Raw genomic sequence first — 27696 nt, 5'->3', positions numbered from 1 at the left:
AGCACTTAAAAGGTCTGAAATGCAAATTTGGACCGATGGTCAAAACATTATGAACACTAACATAATAAAATCCTTGTTTCACTGTAGCACTGTGTTCTGCTGGTTCTTTAGTTCTACATTCAAGATCAGATGTACAGTTCACTGTAGCAGCGGGTGTCTGATGTGTTCAGCTGACCTCTGACCCACAGAGAGACCCAAACCCATCAGACCTAAAGAAAACACCTCAGATATAATAATAATGATCAGGGCACCTCTGAAGCAGCTTAGATGTTTTTATTGTAAATGTTCTTAAAATTTCAAATCAAACCCACAGACCTGCAAAGCTTCATGCTGCAGTAGCCCACTAAAGCTCTTTACATGAAGGAAACATTCAGCATTACTGCTTCCTGTCCAACAGGCATTTCTGTACATTTGTGTCCAGGTCAGGTGGTCTATAAGGCACGAGTTTAAACGATGAAACAGAAATACAGCTTTCAGAGGACAAACTCTGCCTCAGAGAGGCAAACAAACAAGAAAACAGCTGGAAGAAAATAATAAAACATGTAAAATACTTTCTTAAATCTGAAGGTAAACGCAGCATAGCAACGGTCTATAAGCTGTGTTCAGGTCAAAGGTCAACTTAAATACCAGATATGAACACAACTGATGCTTCATGGCCATGTAACATCACATACAACATGCCCCATAGTCATACACAGAAATCCCTTATGAAGAAAATGTCAGTCATTTAGAGGCACAAACACACAAGAGCTGTTTAAACTTTTCTGAGTTCATTTTTACACGGATAAACTGTTAAAGTGGTGAATTGGAATAAAACATCCATTATCTGAACCCGCTTGTCCATGCAAGCGGGGTGCACCCTGGATAGATCTCCGGTCCATTGCAGGGCAACACACACAAGAATAATTCAGACAGACCAAACCACCGGAGGAAGCCGGAGGAACCTACGAGTGCACAGGGACAAAATGCTAACTAACTCCTTGCAGAAAGACCCCAGGCCAGGATGTGCAACCAGGGCCTTTTAGCTGCAGGGCAACAGTGCCAGCCACCGCGGCACTGTGCTGCCCAATACATTCACAATTTTATTTCAAATTACTTTATGATTAAAATAAGCAGTTTTAGTTCCTAAAGGCTGAATTTTGAATTAATGAAAACATTTATTTTAAATGGATGAACTCAGAAGAGAAATCATGAGTTATTTTTTATTTTACTAATTCATTTATGTTAAATATGTAAGCAACATAAATCATGTATAACCAGCTTGTATGAAGGAATAAATCATAGTTAATTGTTACAAAGCACACCTGTAGGTAAGGTTGCTGTGGTTTGGGGAAATCCTGAGAAATTAAATGAATTTACTGTTTTCTTGTGCTGCCACTTGAGGGCGCTAGATCTGAGTTTTACTTCAACTTGACTTCATTGTTTTAAAATAAAGGTTTTAACTATTTTAACAGATTTTAAACAAATAAATCTGAATTGGGAGTAAGAATCTGAGTTTATCCAGCTGATGCTTTTTAAATTAGATCTGTGTATTTTAAAGAAACCTGACTTGTCTCTGCACCTTTCAGTTTGGATTATTTCTTGTTTTATGCTCATGAACTCAATAAATGCAGGCAGCAGAACAGAAAAGGCTAACCTGCTAAAACAAAGGTGCTCTAATACTGAAGGATTGTATTTATTTTTAAAGAGCAAGTCATCCCCTACCAGATTCTTACTCAACTCCCACTTCCTGTTTGAAAAATGCAACACATGCTGTTGCCTATCAGACCGAGAGGGCAGAGCTGCTAACACACACACACACACACACACACACACACACACACACACACACACACACACACACACACACACACACACACACACACACACAGGCTCACAACGACATTGTGACATCGTATGGTACCAGCTAACGTTCTAGGGTACCTCTTAGCCAATAGAGATGGCAGATTTAAATTCAACTGCAGTGCTGAGTTTTTAACTGACAACAGCACAACACTGACAGTTTTAGGCAGAAATTTTAAATTTTTACTAACGTAAAAGTAAAGTACTAAAGTGCAAAACTATTCACTACACCTGTCTGCAGCACGATTAGACATGCATTTATGTGGTTTATCAGAAAAAATAAGTTGATTTGGGGGTGACTTGCTCTTTAAGGAACACCTGGCTGGCATCAGCAGCATAACTGTGGATATCTGGATCACCTTCTTTCAAATGCAGCTGATTATTCTGGAATAAAAATCCAAACCCTAAAGGAGTAATCTGAGATAACATGCAGACTGGACATGTCTAATCTAGATTTAATCTGATATTTGGTATTATAGCAAATGAAGCAGTTTTCCAAGCAGATTGTTCTTTCATAATTTAGAAATAACCATTATTATTAGCATTAATTATCCAGACTTTTGTCATTTTAGATAAAACATTTATTCTCCGAGTAGAAATACCAACATGTAAAATAAAATAATCACTTAAAAAGGTCTTTTGTTTCCTGTTTATTAAAAGAATGAAATTTTCTAGATGAATTTTCCTGTTAAACTCAGATAAAAACCAGGAAGGCTAACATTCAGTAAGGATGAATCCAACTCGTTAAACCAGATTCTAGTTGAGTTTTCCTCCTTTGGTTCAGAGTTTCTCCAGCGGTACGCCGGCGTGTCGTCGTGTTACCAAGACCACAAAAGCAAAAGCATCTAAAACTCCTCGTCTCTTTGGTGCGACTGCTCCTCGGTTCGGCTTCAGGAAACATTCAGAATGTTTGTCTTAAAAAATAAAAGACTTTAAATAAAAAAGATCAATCGGGTAAAACAACAGAATCCTTTGGCCGTAAGACACCACACCGCTCTGACACGGGCAGAGTCCAGTATCATTTTACAATATTTACACACTTCTAGAAACTTCTGCAGCAAAAATAACTACTATTATAGCTTCTACTATAAATATGGAATATAGACTTTATAGCAGAACTTTGGGTACAACATGTAATATTAAGTCTTTACATTTAGATCCTTTAGGTGATCTCGTCTTTAAGGGACACTCTGCCTCATGACTCGTGTGACTGGATTAGAGTCAAAGCTAACTCTCTTTATGAAGTTCTTTCAATATATATAGAAATGATCAAATCTGGACTGAAGAAAGGATGAAACCCGTGATGATGAAGAAGATTTTCTAGACTTGGGGCAGTTTGGGCTGACCGTCCTCAGAGAGATCAAACCTGCAGGACAAAGAGCTCCTGTTAGTGAGTTGATTATTAATAAAGTGACTCTGCAGCGCGGCTAAAACAATAAAAAACGTCTGAACCATCTGCCACTTTAAGGCCAGTTTAAGCAGAGAAAACCTGAAGTTCTGGGGGATTTTAACGTAATCAGATGTTTTAAGTAGAAAAAAGCCTGACCATGACGTCCATCCTTTGGTGATGTCATCATGAGTCAAATCCACCAGAACCTGGTGGGAAAAAAAAAAAAACACATCCTTCATGTTTTTAAACTCAAACGTGCAGATTGCTTCTGGAGAATGAAACAAAGTGTGCACCTTTCCCAGAAGACCTCTGTTCTTGGAGAGAAGACTTCCTCCGTTTTTGACAGCAACATCCAGAGTCCGTCTCTGGAGCTCCATGACGGAAACGTTGAACTCAAACCTGAGCAGAAAAACAAACATTCAGCTCCAACAGAAAAACCACAAAAATGTAGTGGAGCGTTCGGACTCACGTCTGATCGTAAACTGGATTAAGGGTTTTCTTAACGGTGGAAGTTTTCCTCCTTCCTGATCTGCGTTTGTCAGGAAGCAGGTAGAGTCGGACGTAGGGATCCGAGCCGTGGTCGGTGAAAGCGATCAGGTTTCTGTGGGCGTCGACACAAATGTGAAATAAGAAACAAGCTCCAGGACTAATGTGCTTATGGTTGGTGAAGAGGCCCATACCTGCAGGAGTGAACCACCACAATCAGCTTGTTCCTCTGTGAGCTGTGTCTGAGAGTCAGCTGGATCTCCCCCAGTGGGAAGTGGCTCGGTCCCGACCCGCTGCTCAAACAAAACGTTATGTTACAAAAACACACAAAACAAGATGGCGCGGTGGGTCCGTATCTCTTTATGTATTGCTGCTAAATGTAGTTGTTTAGTTCTGTCATGGTTGCTAGGCAACAGTACCTACTCTAAGGGAGGGGCGGGAATAAATATGAAGGCTAGACCGTCCACATTCACAGTCGCTCACTTAGCGGTCGGGGAAGGACCCGACCCTCGTGGCCCGGGTGGGACGGGTCCTCAGAAGTATGCTGCTCATGATTAAGAGGGGGGCATCCAGATGGCAGCAGTGTTTCTAGTTTTATATCGTCTCAGCCTCCTTTTTCAGAAAGCCCCACCTCCACCCAAACCCCTGCTGTGGTGCTTCTACATCAGGAACTATCTGGCTGGTATCTAATCAGTAATCTGTTACTGGTATCTGAACAGATACGTACTTCTGCAGCTGCTGGAGTCTCTGCTGCAGCTCCTGAGCAGCGTACGGGTTGGAGATATCGGAGGCGATGCTGGGCGTCGACTCCTTCCCTCCAGCCAGGTAAAGCTGGGAGCCTAAGATGTTCAGGTTAGACGTGCTCCTCCCAGTTTCTGCCAAGCTCTTTCCTCCCATTCCTCCCGTTGCTCCTCCCTCTTTTCCTCCACCTTGCTGAGTATGGTCTGAGGTTCCTGGAGATTTGATTATCTCCTCCGCTTCCTTCTTTCGGTTCAGTATGTCCTGAGCTGGAGCGGGTGTGGGTCGGGGGAACTCGGAGATGGCAGAGGGAGGTTTGGGGGACTCTGAGGAAACAGAAGGATGTGGGGCTGCATTGGAGGAACTGAATTTGCGGACCTGCACGGAGGAAGGGGCGGAGTTTGGTGGCACGGATGTGTCCTTTCCTAAATACAAGACCTGGAATGAGAGAAAAGGTGGAGTTTTAGCTGAGAGCCAAACATACAGACTACCGGGGTTTTATGTCTCAGCTCTCATGTTTCACCCGCAGAGCCATCTTCATTTTGAGAGAGCAGTTTGGTCCAGAGTTCTTGATCGGAAAGCGCTGACTCAGCGTCATATTTTCTGCTCCCAGCAGCTCCTTTAAAGGCTGTGTTATGGTTCCCAGTGAACATTCGTGTTTCTCATCCTTCACCTGAAAATCACAGAGTGTTAAAACCTGAGAATTGTCATGTCCGTCTTCCTAAGGAACACTAGAACCTTCTCACCTCGATCTCCAGGTTTTGTATTTTGGGGTTGTGGATGAGGAAGGTGAAGGTTTCCTCCCATAGAGGTTCGTTGGTTTTATATTTGGTCTGAAAATAGAGAAGATCTTCTTTCACCAACATGAAACTGTCAGCAGCAGAAGGTCAACCCAACAAGCTAGCTCCTCTGAAACTGAAGGATTATGTAACCTTAAAGGTCAGAAAAACAGTCCTCCAGCTGAGACCTGAGCTTTATTTCAGTTTGCCTTCACCAGTTTGGATTAGCGGGACCTAACAAAGGTACCATAAAGTTATTAAACCAAATCATTAAAATAGCAGGACAGAAAATGCTTTTGAACTCAAGAAGTCAGTTTTATTTTTAGGGTTGAACCCATTTGTCTTGTGTGCTCTCAACAGCACGTAAAGCGAGACGACATAATAAATCATCTACACTCCCAGTGTGACAAGACCCATCAAACTGGGTTAATTTAAGGGTCTGCTCATGTTGGACGCCATCCTCTCTGTGAAAACCCGGCTGAATAGGTTTAACCCTCCCACTGTCTTTATGGGTGACCCCGCGAGGAAAGTTGACCATTGAGCAGGATTGATGGTTTATCCCTTGAGGTCCACGTGGCAGGGGTGAGGTGGTGCTCACTCCTCACCCCTGCCACATGGACCCCAGGGATAAACCATCAATCCTGCTCAATGGTCAACTTTCCTCACGGGGTCACACCCATTAGGACATTGGGAGGGCTAAACATGAACACTGAGCCTCACCTTGCTCACTAAGGTCTTGTGTCCCACTGTGAACTGGACGAATGGGCTGGGCTCACTGGTGACTTTTTTACCAGACTGCAGGAGAACAACAGGTTTTAAAACAGGAAACAAGCCTGAACACGTTTTATTTAGTTTCATCTGCATCAATCCACAAAGATAAAATGCTTAGAGGTCAGGTAAAAGTTACAGCAGCTACCTCTGGCTGTTTAATACAGACACTTACATAATCAAAGAAAATACATTTGACTGCTCTCTGTGAAGGGCAGCAACACGTGAGCTCTTAAGGAGTCACATTTGGACTCAGAACAGAAAACACATCAAGTAAAAGTCCCAGATGACCCAGAAAGAGCAGAAAACACCAGATCGATTCTGGGAGGAAGTCAAAGAGGGATGTGCGTAAACAGCAACGCTGCTATGTACACAGATCGTTAGTCACCACAATGGTCATGGAGCTGATTGGATCTGGAAACGGCGCCCCTCTTGGGAACATCAGCTGTTACCCAGAGTGGAGCTTTAATATTTTCACACGAGCGGCTAAAAACAAAGGAAGAATAACGATTCCCTGGTTTAGCGGCTCACGCAGACTCCGCTCTGTTTCTGTAAAAGTCTTAAACTTGGAATCGTCTTTGTGCTGGCGGCTCGTTTGTAACGATGCAGCCGTTATTCATGAGTCGAGTCAATGGCGGTGTGTTTCAGTAACCACAGATAAGTTTACCAACAACAGTGAGAATCTTACGGTCAGAGGTTTGAGAGCTGAAACCTGTAGTTACATCATCGTTTACGGTGTTATTTATGTTGTTGTGTCAGACACCACTAGGTCCAGCCACAAATAAACAAGACTCTCCTTCTGGTTTCCTTGAGTCTAAAGGTGCAACAGTTGTGGCACGCCACTGGTAGGAGTCTCTGACCAGGTGAGTGACCAGTTCTTCCCACCGGTGTTTGAACATGTGGGATACATCAGGAAGGAGGAAGCTGTATCGTGGCTGTGTGGTTACCTTGATGGCCTTACTGACCGAGACCTTCCTCAGCCCCGCTGGGTTGAACTCTAACGGATTGCTCTTTGAGTTCGCCCCCAGTGAGCAGGCGGGAGAGAGAGAGTAACACACAAACACACACCAGGAGGTTATTTCAGTGAGGGGGGGGGGGGGGGGCATGCAGGGAGGAGGAGAAGATGACGACCACACACCAGCACCGCCACCAGCACCGCGGGATGAAGATGCACCAGTGAGACAAAAACAGAGACATGGATGATCACATGAATAAAGCCGTTTCTCAGGTAAACAGGGTCACAGGTAGAGCCCAACCAACATCTGATTCAGGCTGAAACCTGTGAAGAGAATTACATTTGATGTGGAAAGTGGAAACTCATGTAAATCTGTTTTTAATCCGCTGTACATGAGCGGTATCACAGATCAGCGGAATTTTAACATCCAATAACCAACAGATGTGGTTATGATTGAGTCCGGACCTCGCAGACTCACACCAACCACTGATGCGCAACATTTATGGAAATTTTTTTTTCCTGATCTCTATTAATTTTTGTCTTTTTTCAGCCAGAACATGTTGGTTGGACTCTGATTAAAACACCACAACATGAGATTAGTGTCAGTTTGACTCAAACAGACAAACTGAGGTGAGAGGAGGCTCAGATGGTTTGATTTGATGGTTATGAGTGAGAAAACAAAGCAGTCATGTTTCACTACTGGATGTGTAAAAAGTGGGACGCCACAGAAAATAAAACACCAGGAAGTCGCGTGGAGAACAAAGTCAACTCAAACACACCAAAGATGCTGTGAATCATTAGAAAGGTGTTTTAAAGACATCTGTTCCTCTGACTCCAGGTGTTTTACTACCAATCGTACCAAAACTTAAATATCAAAATTAAAGTTTAAAGATAAAAAAACTGCCTCTCTTTCTCAAAATGGAGCTTCTCTCTACACGTCTAAAAATGATGAAATACTCATAAATATTATAGATACTAATCTTAATTTCTCTTATAGTTCTTTTCTTTGTCAGGTTATTGAACTACGGTGGCTGGGCAGTGCCAAACACAACTACGTTAAAAACAAATTACATAAAAATTACATTTAAAACATTTCATATTTGTCTTCTAACAATTAATATTCTTTAAATATTTCCTAAATTATAAATTTATTTTTAAAAGTCACATTTTTTTTCATTTAAATGCATTTTTGAATTTACAGAATGACGAAAGTCCGACACTTTTCAGCCACCGTACTGAACAACGCGATCCGATTATCTTCATCCAGTATATAAGAAAAGACACGAGCTATCTCTGGGAAAATAACAACAATCATGTTATTAGCAGACTGGCTACAAATGCTGCGCCTGCTTTAACCTGCAGATAAATAAGAATCAAAAGATGTGCACGTGACACGTGCAGGATGGAAGGAGGCTTGTTTCATGCACTTTACGGTTTTTAGACTCAAACTCCACCAAAAACATTAATAAACAGATTATCTCAGGAACCAACAGGGATTCATGCAGATGATGCAAACCGTAAAAAATATTCTATTCTAATTTTTACCAGAAAAATCACTTTACGGCATTCTCCGTTCTAGTCTAGGATGCAGAAAACAGCCAGCAGACTCACAAAAATGGTCCTATAGAGAGAAGACGTGTTCTCACAGAACACGAGGTCGCCCGACCGCCTCTCTTTTAAGCAGCCAGAACCCAAGTTCCCCTCGAAGACGCTCTTCATCGAGGGGTAGGCAAGAAGGAAGGAGAGGAAGAAAAGAGCAGGCTGAGAGGCTAAAGTTCAACTCCAACAAATCTTCTTCTTACTACTAAAATGAAAACAATCCCGAGTAAATTTATCTTTAGAATAAGAACTAAATTTACACGTCTAAATAAGTCGGTTTTCTAATCACTTCAGCTCTAGAATGAAAAAAGAACCAGAAAGTTCAGAAAGCAGAAGAGTCGGAAACTGAAGCGACAGAAAAAGTTTTTCTCCTACAAAAAAAAATTCAAATGATAATAAAACGACCATTGAAAAGGAAAAAAAAGGGGGATATTTTGCTGATTTTTACCACTAACTACTCGTTTGGTGCGTTTTGAAGCTTTTAAACTTATAAAATGAAGTTTATAAAAACAAAAGGCTGCTTGCATCTTGGAAATGGATCAGAAGACGCTCACAGCTGCAGGTTGGCGATGCGGCGACTCACCGGCAGGCTCCTGGCTGAATCCAGGAAGATGATGAGAACCGCCGACGACAGGCCGTCGTTGGCGAGTCCACGATCGGCTTTGATCTCCGCCAGCACCTGTAGGAACAGTTCAGGTCAGCTTCAGGTGACAGCAAACAACATTTACTAAAAAACAAGACATTTGTTATAGCGAAGGTGAGCGGCTTCACCTGGTTGAGTTTCTCAGGTGTGGACAGCAGAGACAACCACTCTAGTTTCAGATGCAGCTTCCCACTGGCCACGTCGTCCAACACAAACCACTGAGGAACACATGTCAGTAACTTCAACAAGCTTTATTCGTTTTTCAGCTGAACGCTGACATTTCAACCAGCTTTTATCCACGTCTCTAAAACTTGATTTTATTTAAATACCATCTTATTCTGTCTTAAAGTTTGCAGAAACATCTCCAGGTTTTAGAACCTATTAGTTTTATTCAATAAAAACCACTGAAACAAAATAAAAAGATCTGGTCAGTGAAGAAGCATCACCTCGTCCACCTTCTGCTCTTTCTTCAGCTCGGCCAAGTTGATCATCAGACTGAAGCACAAATCAGAAAACAACAAAAACAAGCAACTCTTTAAAAGTCCATCAACATAAACCAAAGCAGGCATTTAAATCAGCTTCCTTTCTGTTTAATCATCCCACTTGAGCTAGAAAGTTTGAAGATACAAAATCAATCAGAATCAAGTAGAATTATTGATTAACTCAAGATGTGATACCAGAAACAGATCTGGTTATTTGAAAAGGCTTTTATTTTGTAAAGCTGCATTCATTTCTACAGAGAGCTGATCAGACCTCAGACCATCAAGCTTTAGTTCTGAATTTATTTTAAAGGGGCATTCTGGAAGTCTGACAGCCAAAACATGTATAGAAATAATAAATTTCTTCTTCATACATTCTCCTGCAAAGCCCTGGTCCTGTAGAATGAGCCCTGGCGTTTTTACTGTGATTGCCTGTTTTTCTGTAAAATCACAGAAAAAGAGAGCTGCTCGGGTCGAGCAGGCTGCTTCATGCGCGTTCACGCTCAGGCATAGCCCTCCGAACCGTTCTTTGAACGTTGTTCCAGCTGTCATCAAGGATATAAATGTTACAGATACAAAGGACGTCATTGGCGCTTTAGCTCGCCTAGAAAGACTTTCGTGCAGGAAACCTGGGTTCAATTCCGGATGTGAACATAGTTTATTTAGAGTTTTTTTTACATTAATGGTATATTTTTTTTACAGTAAGATGCTCAAATTTTTATTTGAGACTCGCCGAACGGCATTGAATTCACAGATAAAAAAGATGTGGGTTCAACTTTCATTTTGGAACAATTTTTTAAGCAAGGGAAGGGAATGATCTGAGCATGCAGGAGGACTGACCCATCATGAACCTTTGTTGGCTGTGCTGAAGAGAAAGGTACAGAACCAAATTATTTAATTAATTAGCTGTGCGTTCTCCTGTCCTCTGTCCTCCGGGCCACACACACACACACACACAAGGGACTGTCTCAGCTGTTATTTTCGTTAAGGAGTGTGCACGTACAGCATGCACACCTCGTGCACGAGCCTACTATTGAAGCTGCCGTTACGCTTTTGGCCTGAGGGGGCAATCGCGGGCATAAAAATTCAAAACTCCGTAAAGTCCCTTTAAACTGTAACAGGCTCTGCAGCTCAACATTTAATTACATTGATAAAAAGTTTTTTTCATTGATTTAAGCTTATTTACGCCAAAAAAAAAATCTTTCAGTTTTCTAATGACAAATATTTTTTTATTAACTAAAGTGAAATTCCAGATGATAAAAAATGTCAAATTATTAAAAATGACAACTTCTCAAAGACTTCACTTATATTTCTAATGGTTCTAAAGGTATTTTAGGGTACCGATGACACACACTCGATAAGCATCCATAACTCAGATCCATAATCAACTGCAGACAGGTAAAGGTGTTCTGGGTGTTTAGGCGGCTCAAGTACCTTCCTAAGAAGTCGTCTTTGTCTGTGTCTTCATCAAACAGCTCAACCTCCAAATTCTCTCCAGAGTTGCTGTAAATCAGTGACTGGAAAGCACACGTTACTAAACCATCACTTCCACAGACTCTTGATGCATCACAGATATGTTCCCCATGAGTGAAAGACCTTAAAAGTGAAATAACACAAAGGTATTCTCACCTCGTAAACTTCGTTCCACTTTGGGTTCAGGTTCTCTTTGATGACTTTGCTCTGGAACAGCTCCGTCCCGAGTTTGAGGACCCCGTACGGGTCCGACTTGCCTTTGATCAGCCCCCCCAGAATCTTGTCCTTACTCAGCAGCTCCTGAGCCTCGATGAAGTGGATCCTTAGGACGGCCTGAGGAGAGGGAGGAGCCACAGATAGGTGTGTGATGGGAAACTAGAACCAGTGAAGTCTCGGTTTGTGACTTCTTAACCCTAAAATAATACTGCTTATTAAAGCATTGGTATTTAGTGCCAGTAACAAACCCAGGAAGTCAATACACCGCCCCTCCCCCTGTTTTTAATACTAACAATAAATATTTTTTGAAATATGGAAACTTGAAACAAACTGGGGAAAAAAAAATGTAAAAGTATACTCTTACTAGTTCTGTAATAAAACATTTCTGAATATTTTATGTCTCTAGTGTCTCTAATGACTCTAGTGTCTAATGTCTCTAGAGTCTCTAATGACTCTGGTGTCTCTAATTACTCTAGTGTTTCTAATGACTCTAGTGTCTCTAATTGTCTCTAATGACTAGTGTCTCTGAAGTCTCTAGTGTCTCTAATGACTCTAGTGTCTCTAGTGTCTCTAATTTTCTCTAATGTCCCTAGTGTCTCTAATGTCTCTAGTGTCTCTAGTGTATCTAATGACTGTAGTGTCTCTAATGTCTCTAATTGTCTTTAATGACTAGTGTCTCTAATATCTCTAATTGTCTCTAATGACTCTAGTGTCTCTAATGACTCTAGTGTCTCTAATTGTCTCTATTGACTCCAGTGTCTTTAATTGTCTCTAATGACACTAGTGTCTCTAATTTTCTCTAATGTCTCTAGTGTCTCTAATGTCTCTAGTGTCTCTAATTGTCTTTAATTACTTTAGTGCCTCTAACTACTCTAGTGTCTCTAATATCTCTAATTGTCTCTAATGACTCTAGTGTCTCTAATTGTCTCTAATGACTCTAGTGTCTCTAGTGTCTCTAATGACTCTAGTGTCTCTAATTGTCTCTAATGTCTCTAGTGTCTCTAAATGTCTCTAATGCTCTGGTGTCTCTAGTGTCTCTAATTACTCTAGTGTTTCTAATTACTCTAGTGTCTCTAACTGTCTCTAATGACTCTAGTGTCTCTGAAGTCTCTAGTGTCTCTAATGACTCTAGTGTCTCTAATTTTCTCTAATGTCTCTAGTGTCTCTAATGTCTCTAGTGTATCTAATGACTGTAGTGTCTCTAATATCTCTAGTGTCTCTAATTGTCTTTAATGACTCTAGTGTCTCTAACTACTCTAGTGTCTCTAATATCTCTAATTGTCTCTAATGACTCTAATGTCTATTATGGTCTCTAGTGTCTCTAATTGTCACTAATTACTTTAGTGTCTCTAATTGTCTCTGATGACTCTAGTGTCTCTAATGCCTCTAGTGTCTCTAATGTCTCTAATTGTCTCTAATGTCTCTAATTGTCTCTAGTGTCTCTAGTCTCTAATTGTCTCTAGTGTCTCTAATGTCTCTAATTGTCTCTAATGTCTCTAATTGTCTCTAGTGTCTCTAATTGTCTCTAGTGTCTCTAATGTGTCTAGTGTCTCTAATGTGTCTAGTGTCTCTAATGTGTCTAATGTCTCTAATGACTCTAGTGTCTCTAATGTTTCTAGTATCTCTAATTGTCTCTAGTGTCTCTTACTGTCTCTAGTGTATCTAATGACTAATGACTAATGACTCTAGTGTCTCTAATTGTCAAGGTCAGAGTCAATTTTATTTATAGAGCACATTTACAGCAGCAAAGCTACACCCAAAGCGCTGTACAAGGTAAAACAAACCAAGGTACAACAAATCAACAATAAAAACCTAAAATAAGATGAGCACACAACAGTCACAATTTATAATAAAAACTGTTAAAAACTATTAAGATGCTCAAGTCAACCTGCATTAAAAGCCAGATCAAAAAAGTGCGTCTTAAGAAACAATTTAAAATGCTCTACATTCTATGTGGTCCTGATGTCGAGTGGTAGCTTTTTCCACAGTTTGGGACCAACCACAGAAAAAGCTCTGTCGCCGCTAGTCTTAAGGCGGGTTTTTGGAACTGTCGAAAAAGCTTGAGAGCTGGACCTCATGGTTCTGGCAGGGACATAAGCAGACAGCAGCTCAGAGATGGGGCCAGGCCATGAAGGGATTTAAAAACAAAAAGTAAAATTTTTAAATGGATCCTGTAAGAGACAGGAAGCCAATGGAGAGAGGTCAGAACCGGGGTTATGCATTTTGGACCAGCTGAAGCAGGTGTAGGGAAGACTGGTCCAGGCCAGAATACAGGGAGTTGCAGTAGTCCAATCGGCAGGACACAAACAGATGGATGACATGTTCCAGGACATTAGCAGGAAGGTATGGACTCAGCTTCGCTAACTGCCTTAAATAATAAAAGCCTGATTGGACCACTGCACCCACATCTGTCTGTGAAGATTAAAAGAACCATCTAAAAACACACCAAGGTTTTTAACACAGGGTTTTAGAAAACCAGAACAAGGACCAAGATGACTAACAATGTGGTTTAAAAGATTAGGACTGCCAAGTAGTAAAAATTCTGTTTTTTGGTTGTTGAGTTTAAGAAAATTAATGGACATCCATTGTTTGATGCTTTTTAAGCACTCCAGTAATGAGTCAACTGACCTGGCATCACTAAGTGGAAAATAGATTTGAAGGTCATCAGCGAAACAGTGAAAAGTAATTTTATACTTCTCAAAAATAGAGCCTAAGGGGAGCATATACAAAGAAAAATGTGCTGGACCCAAAATGGAGCCCTGAGGCACGCCACATGTCAGACCCAAATTAACAGAAAATGACCTCTTGTGAAGGTAGGATTTAAACCACTGGAGAACAGTAAATCGGAGGCCAATGCATGACTCTAGGCGGGACAACAAAATGCCGTGATCAGCTGTGTCAAAAGCAGTCGACAGATCTAGTAAAACCAGAGCTGCTGACTGGCCCCTGAATCAGCAATTAAAAGAAGGTAATTAAAAACTCGTAAAAGAGCACTTTCAGTGCTATGACGAGGCTTAAAACCTGACTGAAATTTTTCTGAAATGTTGTTAAGGGATAAGTAGTCCTGGAGCTGAGAGTAAACAACTTTTTCAAGAACCTTATATAGAAAAGTCAGTTTTGAAACTGGCCTAAAATTTGAGAGAGCAGTCTGGTCAAGATTTGGCTTTTTGAGAAGAGGCTGAACAATGGCCTGCTTAAAACACTGGGGAACACAACCTAAGGGAAAGGGAAGTATTAATTAACTTCAGGATGAAGGAACCAACACTGTCAAATGCTTTTTTTTTTCAGCATAAAAGATGGAAGACAGTCCAAGAGGCAATAAGAAGATCTCAAGTGATGAACAATATCTGATCATTCCTCTAAAGAGACAAGTTCAAATTGGCACCAGGAGGAAAAGCACTGAGGAAAATAACTAAGGTCCGAAACAGAAAGAAATGAAATAGAGGGCCTAATCTCCTGGGGCCTCATTTATCAAGCTTGCTTACGCACAAAACGGGATCGGAAAACTGCGTAAGCAACTTTCTATGCAAACTTTGGGATTTATGAAAGAAAACTTAGCGGAAAAATGTGCGCAACTTTAAATTGACTAAGGACCTGGCTTATGCACATTTTGGACATGGAGAGCACCTGCAGTGCTGCTGCTGAGAAGGATAAAATTATGAAATCCTGCAGCATTATCACTTGTACTGCTTCGTTTTCACACAGAACAAGACTCCCCACATACACACACGCGCACACACACACATGACCGCGCACACTCACACACATGCACACACACGCACGCACGCACACACATGCACACACACATGCACACACACACACACACACACACACACACACACACACACAGCCACACACACACACAGCCTGAAGTGCAGAATACGGAATGCAGAATATCAGCAGGGGGACAGATTGAGACAAAATGTCATGCGTCTGTGACAGTGTGTGTCCTGTCACTGTGACCCGATTGATCATACGCCCTGGCTTCTTGAACAAGGTAGATCTCCGTTTGGCTGACTGGTTCCCGATTGGACCTTTTTTTTTTTTATATCCGCCACAGATCTCTCTGAAGAATTCACAACATTGACAGCTTCAGCAACGCTGTGTCACTCCGTGGATTTTCTCTCATTTGTTTTGCAAAAGCACTTCCTTTCATTTCTCCACCCCACCCACAGGTACTTCAATTTCTGCTTCTGTGAAATTGCGCCTCCTTGATCTGCCTTGATCTACGGTCGCCATGTCAATGGCGGAGCACTGCAACAGTCGGCTTGTGTATTTGCATGAGATCCACAAGGCACTTTGCATTGACTATTTATGGCAGTAAGTGGGCGTGTGAGGGCGGGATGTGACTAAAATGCAGCTGAGGAACATTCTCGTTAGTCTCCGATTTATGAAGCAGAGATTGCGTGCAGCTGTGTGTACTCCATGTTTGATAGATCACAAACCTACTTGGCGTAAGTACATTTTTTTTGCTGAACTTAAGTACAGTTTTAGTAGGGATTCTACGCAATTTTTGATAAATGAGACCCCTGAACTTTAAGAAAAAAGCCTGGAATTTGTCAGATAAATTTTGTGAGGGAGCAACACCACTGTCATTTCTAGGATTAACAATACCGTTAAAAACTTTAAAAAGAACCTGGGGTCTATGGCTGCTCGCGGATACCAGGTTACACATAAACTGAGATTTAGCTGATTTTACAGATTTGAAAAGCAGACAGACATTCCCGCAGCGAATGCAGACACACACACGCAACCCACCCTTTTTCTACTTCCTTTCAGCGCGTCGACACTCACGCCTGAGTGCACGGGTGGCATCATTCAGCCATGGCTCAGATTTTGATTTAGAGCACATCGCTTTAAGTGGAGCTACAGAATTTAAAATGTCAGAACATGTCCTATTAAAAAAGTCTGCCAGATCTACAATCCGACCAAGAATCAGTTACTCCAGAATTAATAAAAGCAGCAGAAAAATCCGACACAGCCGTATCATCTAGAATTCTTCTCCACACAGGAGCAGGGGTCTTCACCACAGGGCAATGCAGTTAAACAGTAAAAAGAACGGGAAAGCGGTCAGAGATCCCAAATTCTGTTATATCAGCAATGTTGATGTCCAAACCATTTGATAATACCAAGTCCTGTGACCTTTCTCGTGTCGGTTAAGTGACCCACTGAACCAGATTAAAAGACTGTAAAAAATTAAAAAATTCCTTGACCAAGGGTCTTTTATCATAGCACAGATGAAGATTAAAATCACCAACAATTAAAAACGAATCAGATTTAAGAGCTATCCCTGCCACAAAGTCAGAGAACTCTTTGATGAAGTTTCTGTTTATCTTTGGAGGCCGGTAGATGAGCGCACAGAGCACTGGTTGAGCCAGACACAGCTCAAAAAGCTGGTATTCAAAAGTTGTAAAGGACTCCGTCTGTGGCGTTGTATTGCAGGGAAAATTATTATGAATAGTAACCAAACCTCCACCCCACCAAAGATCCGAGGGGTGTTAAAGAAGGAACAGTTAGGAGGGGCAAGTTCGGAGAGAGGCATAGACTCACCGCTCCAGATTGTCTCTAATTGTCTCTTATTGTCTCTAGTGTTTCTAATTGTCTCTCATTGTCTCTAATTGTCTACTATTGTCTATAATTGTCTCTAACTGATTCTAGTGTCTCTCTCTAATGTCTCTATTGTCTCTAGTGTCTCTAATTGTCTCTAGTGTCTCTAATTGTCTCTTATTGTCTCTAGTGTCTCTAATTGTCTCTAGTGTCTCTAATTGTCTCTTATTGGCTCTAACCACGGGTTTCCACGGGAGCCGTCAGCAGCACGTTACTGCAGCAGCACGTCTAGCTGCTGCTTGGCTCTTCCCACGAGACGCGAAGCAACAGGGGAGCAGCTGTCACCGAGAGAGCACGAAGTCACACGAGTGACTTCGTCAGTAAACACAACAACAAGCAGGAGAAAATTACAACATGGCTCCAAAATGTTTGTGTTTTATGTTCTGTCCATTTTATAATCGCCAATACGGACCTAAAAAACAAAGGAGACCGCTAGCTAGGTGATAACTTCTCACAGGGACGCACAGTTAGTAACTTTTTTTAAAGTAAAGCAACCGGAAGGCAGTACGTTCTTTATACTGAAAATCTGGGGAGCTTCTCTCCATTTCCGCGTCCGATTTCCTGTCGTTCCTTCCCCAAAAATGTCGAACTTGACCCGTTTCAGAGGCATCGCGCGTAGAAAATAGAACCGGCGCGTAAAGGCCGCGACATGCTGCTCCTGAGACGCGGCCGACTCGCTTGGCTGACGGCTCCAGTGGAAAAGGTTCTGTTGACCACAGCGGTTCCTATCAGCAGCTATGACGTGCTGCTGACGGTTCCTGTGGAAAGCCGGGGTGACTGTCTCTAGTGTCTCTAATGTCTCTAATTGTCTCTAAATGTCTCTAGTGTCTCTATTATCTCTTATTGTCTCTAATTGTCTCTAGTGTCTCCAATTGTCTCTAGTGTCTCTAATTGTCTCTAGTGTCTCTAACTGTCTCTAGTGTATCCATTGTCTCTAGTGTCTCTAACGTCTCTAGTGTCTAATTTTCTCTAGTGTATCTAATGTCTCTAGTGTCTCTAATTGTCTCTATTGTCTCTAATTGTTTCTATTGTCTCTAATTGTTTCTATTGTCTCTAGTGTTTCTGTCTCTAGTGTCTCTAGTGTATCTAATGTCTCTACTGTCTCTAATTGTCTCTAGTGTCTCTAATTGTCTCTAGTGTCTCTAACTGTCTCTAATTTTCTCTAGTGTCTCTAATTCTCTCTAGTGTCTCTAGTGTATCTAGCGATGGGTACCGAATTGGGTACTTTTTAAGGTACCGACCAAATTCCACAGTACCGACTGAGCACCGATTCACGCCATTTGAAACGGTGCCTCGTTTCGGTACCCGTCCTCCATAACGAGAACTTGCCTAGACAGCTGCGCATGCGCAAGATCGTTATGTCGTCGGTTGCTGCGAGGCAGCTCTAAACAGAGCAGCATGGTAGAAAGAATGCACGCTAAAGCTTGGGTTTACTTCACTAAATGTGATGGGTAACTGGGTGATGATGAAACCAGCGACAACGAACTAAGTGAGACATCCTCATCTTAATCAGCTCCGGTAGGTAAATAAAATGTTTAAGATAACGTTAGCTTGATATGTTAGCTTCCGTTTCGCTAATGGAGCGTTCGCTTTCTCCTCGGAACTCCGAATTTCCGACAAGAAGAACATGAATGCGCTCTAAAGTTTGACTTCACTTTACTAAATGCGACGGGTAACTGGGTGAAGATGAAACCAGTGACAACAATCTAAGTGTGAGGCATCATTATTTTAATCTGCTCCAGCAGCTAAATAAACTGTTTAAGATAACGTTAGCTCGATATGTTAGCTTCCGTTGCCATCATTGTTATCAGCTAATGGTGCGTTCGCTTTCTCCTCGGAAATTCTAAATTCCCAGTAGGAAAAATCAAATGAAAAAGGACGGCAAAAGGAATAAAGATACACAGTAAATTTAGTTCACAGTAAAGATGTTTGCTTCAGTTTAATTATCAGCTTATAAAACTACAAGGACGATGTTAAAATAAAAACAGTTGTATTTATTGTGATATTTATCAAATATGGTTATATATTGAGAAAAATATATATTTAATTATAAAAGAGAATTAAAATTTTAAACACTCAAAAGTATCGAAAATTGGTACCGTTAAGTACCGGTATCGATTCCTAGGTACCGGGAATTGGTACCAAATCGATTCAAATGTCAAAGGTACCCATCCCTAAGTGTATCTAATGTCTCTAGTGTCTCTAATTGTCTCTAGTGTCTAACTGTCTCTAGTGTATCTATTGTCTCTAATCGTCTCTAGTGTCTCCAATTGTCTCTGTCTCTAATTGTCTCTAGTGTCTCTAATTGTCTCTAGTGTCAAATATGGATACATTTCAGACCAGTGAATAAAATACAGGCTAGTTTCTGCCATGATATAAATTATGTGTATTTTACAGTTTTTAAAGTTATATGATATTAAATGGTAATTATAAAGTTACTGGAATCATGAATATGATAACATGTGGATATAAAAAAAGTCTAAAGAGTACTTTAGTAATAATAAGCAGGCGCCGCGGTCATCAGAACAATGTGGACCCAGATCCAGGTCTGAGTTAAACCAGTTTGCTTCAGGGTCTACCACATTTAAATCCCTTTAGAACTCTGCTGGTTTGATGCTGAAGCTCCAGCTTTACCATCTAGTTAAGTCTTTAGCTGAAAGAGGGGCCAACTGCTGAGCTCAAATTTACAGAACAGCTTAAGTTAAAGAGTTTAAGAAAATAAAGCTAAATTCATAAAACCAACATGGCCGCTGCCCACTGTGAGGACAATTGACAACAGCATCTTGTGCGTGGTGGTACCTTGGGGATGGGGAAGCGGAGCTTGGCCAGCTGATCCTCTGCTACCAGAGGAATGTTGAGGCGGTTCGGCAGCACCAGGTAGCTGTAGATGATGTCCTGAAGGAGGCTGTCGCACAAACCACTGAGAAACAAAACAGCAAACAAAACAATAAAAGATCAAGAACCTTCCCTAAAAACTGTCAACAAGAACAAAACATCAGCTGATAAACTCACAGCCATCACTCACTGATTCCTTCCTGTAAAGGAAACCTGTAAAGAGCATAACGACTGAAAAACAAAGGTTTTCCCGTCCAGGGAGGAAACAACAGGAGGGTGTAAATTAACACCAAGACCCAACTGCTGATCACAAACAGTGACATCACACACGTATGTCTCTAAACACCGCTAAATCCTGGCAATGAAACTTCTGAACCCTAAAAGTAAAGTTCAGGTCATCTCCAGAGTTTTTTAGACCATATATTTTCTTAAATATATGGTATATATATAAATATATATATCGTCTTCGTCTTCCTCCGCTTATCCGGGTCCGGGTTGCGGGGGCAGCATCCCAACTAGGGAGCTCCAGGCCGTCCTCTCCCCGGCCTTGTCCACCAGCTCCTCCGGCAGGACCCCAAGGCGTTCCCGGACCAGATTGGAGATGTAACCTCTCCAACGTGTCCTGGGTCGACCCGGGGGCCTTCTGCCGGCAGGACATGCCCGAAACACCTCCCCGGGGAGGCGTCCAGGAGGCATCCTGACCAGATGCCCAAACCACCTCAACTGGCTCCTTTCGATCCGGAGGAGCAGCGGTTCTACTCCGAGTCCCTCCCGAATGTCCGAGCTCCTCACCCTATCTCTAAGGCTGAGCCCGGCCACCCTACGGAGGAAACTCATTTCGGCCGCTTGTATCCGCGATCTCATTCTTTCGGTCATTACCCAAAGCTCATGACCATAGGTGAGGATTGGGACGTAGATCGACCGGTAGATCGAGAGCCTGGCTTTCTGGCTCAGCTCCCTCTTCCCCACGACAGATCGGCTCAGCGTCCGCATCACTGCAGACGCCGAACCAATCCACCTGTCGATCTCCCGATCCCTCCTACCCTCACTCGTGAACAAGACCCCGAGATACTTAAACTCCTCCACTTGAGGTAGGACCTCCCCCCGACCCGGAGGTGGCAAGCCACCCTTTTCCGGTCGAGATATATATATTCTCACTTTTTGTGCTCTAATTCCTCTTAATTAACCTGTTTTTTCCTGTCACTGATCTCTGGATTTTGTGATTTTGTTGGAACTTTGTTTATTTGTTGGATTTTTTTCACTTCTTGGACCTTTATTTGGAATACAAATCTTTCGGATCCAACAGAGGCAGCTCAGCTAAAGTGTAAGCAACCTTGAAGCTATCTTGAATGTCTGTCCTCCCGTTCATTCTGCCCCACAATGATGCCTTTATGCTTTCTAAAGCAAATAAAACAATTGAAAACCTTACAGAGGATATACGACGACTCTGCTGAACTGCAAAAGAAGGAAATGGTGCTGGATAGTTTTAGATCTCGTTTTCCTGTACTGTCTGAGACCATTGTCAGTTAGTTTGAAGATAAAACATCTGTGCAAAACTCTCTACTCCAAGACACCATTGCTTGGGATCCCTCTGCACCACGAAATCTGCTTTCCAGCTTTACTCCTGACCAATTTTCATCTTGGTCAGAGGTTGTGGTACGTGGCCGTAAGAGAGCCCCTGTGGTTGATCCCAATTCCACACCTGACCTCAGTCTTCAAACTGCTTCTCTCCACTTGCTGAGGAACAACCAGCTGATTCCTCCAGGCCTCCTCTTCCCTCCCAACCATCTGATCCCATCCAGCAGGAGCCTGTAGTCCGGAAGAAGCAACCTCAGCAGCCGCCCCCCCCTTCAAACCTCTGATGCCCGACGCAAAATACTAAAGGATGCCGTGCATCGACACTCTGCTAGACCTCCTGCACTAGCTCAGGAGGTGAGCTCCTCCATGGCAAACCCTCCACCTTAAACCCTCCAGTTCCACGACACCACAGAAACCCAAACCCAGAATCCTCCACTACTCCACCGGAACACAAATCTAGAGCCCTCTACACCTCATCCACTGTTTTCACCTACCACTTTGCTGGTAAGTGATTCAATAATCAAGAATGTCCGCTTTTTTAACGTCATGACGAGATGTTTTCCATCAGCCACCTTACCTGCTCTCCTGGATAAACTTCCTGGTCTGCTGTACTCCATCCCAGCTTCAGTTAAAAGAGTGATCATTCATATGGGATCAAACGATGTTACACGCCGGGAGTCTGTCATCACTCAACAGCATTTTAACCATCTCTTTGACATTCTGATGAGCAGTGGAATGTCTGTTTTCATCTCCGGCCCGATCCCCAGTTTCTCATGGATATGGACATTTTAGCCGTCTGCTCGCTCTCCACTCCTGGCTTCAGTCTGCTTGCAGGTCCCACAGTTTTGGTTTCATCGATAATTTTAACCTGTTTTGGAACCGTTTCTCCTTTTTCAGGCGAGATGGTATTCACCCTAACTGACAGGGTTCAAGCATGCTAACCGCTAACATCCGGTATGCTGTGCAGTCTTCGTCTTCCTCCGCTTATCCGGGTCCGGGTCGCGGGGGCAGCATCCCAATTAGGGAGCTCCAGGCCGTCCTCTCCCCGGCCTTGTCCACCAGCTCCTCCGGCAGGACCCCAAGGCGTTCCCGGACCAGATTGGAGATGTAACCTCTCCAACGTGTCCTGGGTCGACCCGGGGGCCTTCTGCCGGCAGGACATGCCCGAAACACCTCCCCGGGGAGGCGTCCAGGAGGCATCCTGACCAGATGCCCAAACCACCTCAACTGGCTCCTTTCGATCCGGAGGAGCAGCGGTTCTACTCCGAGTCCCTCCCGAATGTCCGAGCTCCTCACCCTATCTCTAAGGCTGAGCCCGGCCACCCTACGGAGGAAACTCATTTCGGCCGCTTGTATCCGCGATCTCGTTCTTTCGGTCATTACCCAAAGCTCATGACCATAGGTGAGGATTGGGACGTAGATCGACCGGTAAATCGAGAGCCTGGCTTTCTGGCTCAGCTCCCTCTTCCCCACGACAGATCGGCTCAGCGTCCGCATCACTGCAGACGCCGAACCAATCCGCCTGTCGATCTCCCGATCCCTCCTACCCTCACTCGTGAACAAGACCCCGAGATACTTAAACTCCTCCACTTGAGGTAGGACCTCTCCCCCGACCCGGAGGTGGCAAGCCACCCTTTTCCGGTCGAGAACCATGGTCTCAGATTTGGAGGTGCTGATCCTCATCCCAGCCGCTTCACATTCGGCCGCGAACCTACCCAGCAAGAGCTGAAGGTCAGAGCTGGATGAAGCTAGGAGGACCACATCATCCGCAAAAAGCAGAGACGAGATTCTCCTGCCACCAAACTCGACACACTCCACACCACGGCTGCGTCTAGAAATTCTGTCCATAAAAGTGATGAACAGAACCGGTGACAAAGGGCAGCCCTGACGGAGTCCAACCCTCACTGGGAACAGGTCCGACTTACTACCGGCTATGCGGACCAAACTCACGCTCCTCTGGTAAAGGGACTGAATGGCCCTTAACAGAAAGCCACCCACCCCATACTCCTGGAGCGTCCCCCACAGGGTGCCCCTGGGGACACGGTCATAAGCCTTCTCCAAATCCACAAAGCACATGTGGATTGGTTGGGCAAACTCCCGTGCCCCCTCCATCACCCTTGCAAGGGTATAGAGCTGGTCCACAGTTCCACAGCCAGGACGAAAACCACATTGCTCCTCCTCTATCTGAGATTCAACTATCGATCGGACCCTCCTCTCCAGTACCTTGGCGTAGACCTTTCCAGGGAGGCTGAGGAGTGTGATCCCCCTATAGTTGGAACACACCCTCAGGTCACCCTTCTTAAAGATGGGGACCACCACCCCGGTCTGCCACTCCCTAGGAACTGCCCCCGATGACCACGCAATGTTGTAGAGACGTGTCAACCATGACAGCCCTACAACATCCATAGCCTTGAGATACCCAGGACGAACCTCATCCGCCCCCGGGGCTCCGCCGCTGTGTAGTTGTTTGACTACCTCAGCAACTTCTGCCCCCGAGATCGGGCAGTCCATCCCCAGGCCTCCCAGCTCTGGTTCCTCCTCGGAATGCGCATTGGTGGGATTGAGGAGCTCCTCAAAGTATTCCTTCCACCGTCCGACTATAGCCTCAGTTGACGTCAGCAGCTCCCCATCCCCACTGTAAACAGTGTGAGCGAGTTGCTGCCTTCCTCTCCTGAGGCGCCGGACAGTTTGCCAGAACCTCTTTGGAGCCGATCGATAGTCTTTCTCCATGGCCTCACCAAACTCCTCCCACGCCCGAGATTTTGCCTCGGCAACTGCCACTGCTGCACCCCGCTTGGCTATCCGGTACCTGTCTGCTGCCTCCGGAGACCCACAGACCAGCCACGCCCTGTAGGCCTCCTTCTTCAGCCTGACGGCTCCCCGAACCTCTGGTGTCCACCAGCGGGTACGGGGGTTGCCACCACGACTGGCACCGGCCACCTTACGACCACAGCTAGCAAAAGCCGCCTCGACAATCGCAGAGTGGAACAAGGTCCACTCGGACTCAATGTCCCCCACTGCTCTCGGGACGTGGTCAAAGCTCTGCCGGAGGTGGGAGTTGAAGACCGTCTTGACAGGTTCTTCTGCCAGGCGTTCCCAGCAGACCCTCACTATGCGTTTGGGTCTGCCAGGTCTACGCGGCATGTTCCCTTGCCATCTGATCCAACTCACCACCAGGTGGTGATCAGTTGACAGCTCCGCCCCTCTCTTCACTCGGGTGTCCAAAACATACGGCCGCAGGTCAGATGATACGACTACAAAATCTATCATCGACCTGTGACCTAGGCTGCCCTGGTACCAAGTGTACCGGTGGGCATCCTTATGTTCGAACATGGTGTTCGTTATGGCCAAACTGCGGCTTGCACAGAAGTCCAATAACAAAACACCGCTCGAGTTCAGATTAGGTGGGCCGTTCCTCCCAATCACACCCCTCCAGGTCAAGCTGTCATTGCCCACGTGAGCATTGAAGTCCCCCAGCAGGACAATGGAGTCCCCTGATGGAGCACTATCTAGCACCCGTCCCAGGGACTCCAAAAAGGGTGGGTACTCTGAACTGATATTTGGCCCATAAGCACAAACAACAGTCAGGACCCGTTCCCTGACCCGAAGGCGCAAGGAAGCTACCCTCTTGTCCCCCGGGGTAAACCCCAACACACAGGCAGAGAGTCTCGGGGCTAACAAAAAGCCAACCCCAGCCCTCCGCCTCTCACCCGGAGCAACTCCAGCAAAGTAGAGTGTCCAACCCCTCTCCAGGTCTCGGGCTCCAGAGCCAATGCAATGTGTCGAGGTGAGTCCGACTATATCTAGCCAGTACCGCTCAACCTCTGCCACAAGCTCCGGCTCCTTCCCCGCCAGCGAGGTGACGTTCCATGTCCCAAAAACTAGTTTTCTTGTCCGGGGATTGGACCGCCAAGGCTCCCGCCTTGGTCTGCCACCCGATTCGCATTGCACCTGACCCTTCATGTTCCTCCTGCGGGTGGTGGGTCCACAGTTGGACGAGCCCATGTATCCGGTTCGGGCTGGGCCCGGCCGGGCCCCATGGGCGAAAGCCCGGCCACCAGGCGCTCGCTTACGGGCCCCAACCCCAGGCCTGGCTCCAGGGTGGGACCCCGGTAACCCTCCGGGCCGGGTACTCCGACTCTTCGTTTTAACCGCCATGGAAGATCCTTCGAACCGTTCTTTGTCTCACCCTTCACCTAACATCCGGTATGCTGTGCAGTCCCATAGATATACATCTATGGTGGATTCCCTTTCACAGACATGACGGTTTACATCTCAGGGATCTTCACCTTCTTTGGCCTTTACTCAAACCTCCACTTAAAATAACATCACTCCCTACAGTCCTCCCATGATGCAACAGCCTTCTGTGTGTCTTCCAAAGGTCACAGTTCCCAAAATGTTGTCTCCTGTTGACAAACCCAAAAGTTTCCCTATTCCAGTTCATTTATCAACCAGCAAAGACATTAACTGTATTCATGGCTGGAGAACCCAGAACGCCAGATGTTTACGGCCCATCCCTCTCCAACAGGTTAAGAAGACAAATGTTCTCCAGGATTCAGTTCAATGTGCCCTGTTAAATGCTCGCTCCATCTCAAACAAATCCTTTATTTTGACCCTTCCACTGTCTTTATGGGTGACCCCGTGAGGAAAGGTGACCATTAAGCAGGATTGATGGTTTATCCCTTGAGGTCCATGTGGCAGGGGTGAGGTGGTGCTCACTCCTTACTCCCGCCAGATGGACCCAAGAGATGAACCATCAACCCTGCTCAGTGGTCAACTTTCCTCACGGGGTCACCCCCATTAGGACAGTGGGAGGGTTAAATGAGCTGTTCGCCAGAGAAAAGTTGGACTATTTATTTCTTACGGAGACGTGGCAGCAAGATGGCTATTTTGTACATTTCAATTAAATATGTCCACCAAACTGCTCTGTGTTTACCACACCACGCCCGACATGTCGTGGTGGAGGTCTTGCTGTGGTCTATAAAGACAAACATGTCTGTAATCTGGTGAAAAATGGCCCTTTTACAACTTTTGAATGTCAGATCATCAAAGCAGGCTTACAAAATGTATTTCACTGTATTTTTATCTACCGACCTCCCGGTCCAGCTGGCCCTTTCTCTCTGAATTTGCAGAATTTCTATCATCAATTATCAAACTAGAAAAAGTTTTAATCCTTGGTGACTTTAACTTACACATTAATTATCCTAATTGTAGCACAGCAGTGGGGTTCATGTCTATTATAGTCTTTTAACTTAGAGCAGCACGTTTCCGGCCCCACACACAAAATGGTCCACACTCTAGATCTTGTTTTCTCTTTCAGACTAAAAATCAATCATTTACATGTCGAAGAGGTTCATGTGAGTGAACACAGCTGCATTTTCTTTAATGTCCTATCTAATGTTGAATCTGTCCCTCACAACCTAAAATCAAAGAGACGTACCATTAATCAGTCAGCAGTGGATGGATTTTCTAGATCATTTGACAGCAGCTCAGTTCAGGGTGATGATCCAAGCTTGTTCATCCAGTCATTGGATAAACAATGCTGCAGTATCTTAGATAAAGTAGCTCCTGTTAAGTAGGTTACTTTTTCTAGCAAGAGAAAAAGTCCCTGGATTAATCAAAACATTTACAGTCTCAGGAGGACATGCCGCAGAGCTGAGAGACGTTAGAAGTCAACTAGATTAGAAAGTCACGGACTGTACTTTAAAGAACTGATAACATCTCTGAATGAGATGGTGAAAACTTCCAGGGCCACTTACTTTGCTCAGCTGATTGATGTAAACAAAAATAACTCTTAAGTCCTGTTTGACACGATAAACCAGATTGTTTCACCTCACGCCCCTCTTATGCCAGTTTACTCAAGGTCTAACTGTAACAACTTTCTAGCATTCTTTGAGAATAAAATCAGAAATATCAGGGCAAGTTTTTCACCCCCAATCTACTTCCTACCCCCGCCATCCAACCCCCTCCCTCTCAATCATGGTCTGTGTCAGTTTTGACTGGCGGCGGCACGTGGTTTGAAGGAGAGGCAAACAAATAAATCAGGTTGAGGTGGCTTTATTGCAACATGTTAAGACATGGTAACTGAATCTTCACAAACTACTAACTTCAGAATACAATAAATGTAGTAAAAGCTTAATTTTTACATTTTTCCTCTTCACGTGCGAACTAAGAAGTCTTAAAACAATTTTAAAAAATGTAACTGCACACATGTAATAACTGAATATATATTTAGGTTAATGTTTTCCACATTTCTACTTAGTGAGAGAAGTGAGCCGATTCATGCTTCTCCGTCTGCGTCAGTGCGG

General features: G+C 44.1%; 1 protein-coding gene across 4 annotated transcripts in view; it reads right to left on the bottom strand.

The window, feature by feature from the left end:
* Positions 1 to 2477: 2477 nt before the first annotated feature.
* esyt2a (extended synaptotagmin-like protein 2a) overlaps positions 2478 to 27696 on the bottom strand; it is a 66522-nt gene continuing 41303 nt past the window's right edge. Inside the window, exons 9-25 of one of the 4 annotated variants that reach the window (XM_015956009.3) lie at positions 19775 to 19895; positions 11309 to 11485; positions 11114 to 11196; positions 9647 to 9695; positions 9329 to 9418; positions 9141 to 9236; positions 8570 to 8671; positions 6951 to 7013; positions 5956 to 6030; positions 5203 to 5289; positions 4980 to 5129; positions 4446 to 4894; positions 3913 to 4011; positions 3702 to 3833; positions 3526 to 3631; positions 3389 to 3438; positions 2478 to 3208 (exon numbers count right to left, since the gene is read on the bottom strand). In XM_015956009.3, the coding sequence (XP_015811495.3) occupies positions 3163 to 3208; positions 3389 to 3438; positions 3526 to 3631; positions 3702 to 3833; positions 3913 to 4011; positions 4446 to 4894; positions 4980 to 5129; positions 5203 to 5289; positions 5956 to 6030; positions 6951 to 7013; positions 8570 to 8671; positions 9141 to 9236; positions 9329 to 9418; positions 9647 to 9695; positions 11114 to 11196; positions 11309 to 11485; positions 19775 to 19895 (1975 nt within the window). In that variant the 3' untranslated portion in view covers positions 2478 to 3162. The remainder of the gene's footprint in view (positions 3209 to 3388; positions 3439 to 3525; positions 3632 to 3701; positions 3834 to 3912; positions 4012 to 4445; positions 4895 to 4979; positions 5130 to 5202; positions 5290 to 5955; positions 6031 to 6950; positions 7014 to 8569; positions 8672 to 9140; positions 9237 to 9328; positions 9419 to 9646; positions 9696 to 11113; positions 11197 to 11308; positions 11486 to 19774; positions 19896 to 27696) is intronic. The other 3 variants (XM_070541538.1, XM_015956010.3, XM_015956011.3) reach the window with 3 other exon arrangements.

The sequence above is a fragment of the Nothobranchius furzeri genome, chromosome 11 (assembly GCF_043380555.1).
Source record: "Nothobranchius furzeri strain GRZ-AD chromosome 11, NfurGRZ-RIMD1, whole genome shotgun sequence".
In the NCBI taxonomy this organism is placed as follows: Eukaryota; Metazoa; Chordata; class Actinopteri; order Cyprinodontiformes; family Nothobranchiidae; genus Nothobranchius; species Nothobranchius furzeri.
The sequence above is the reverse complement of the archived record's forward strand: the minus strand, read 5'-3'. Positions and strand labels throughout refer to the sequence as shown.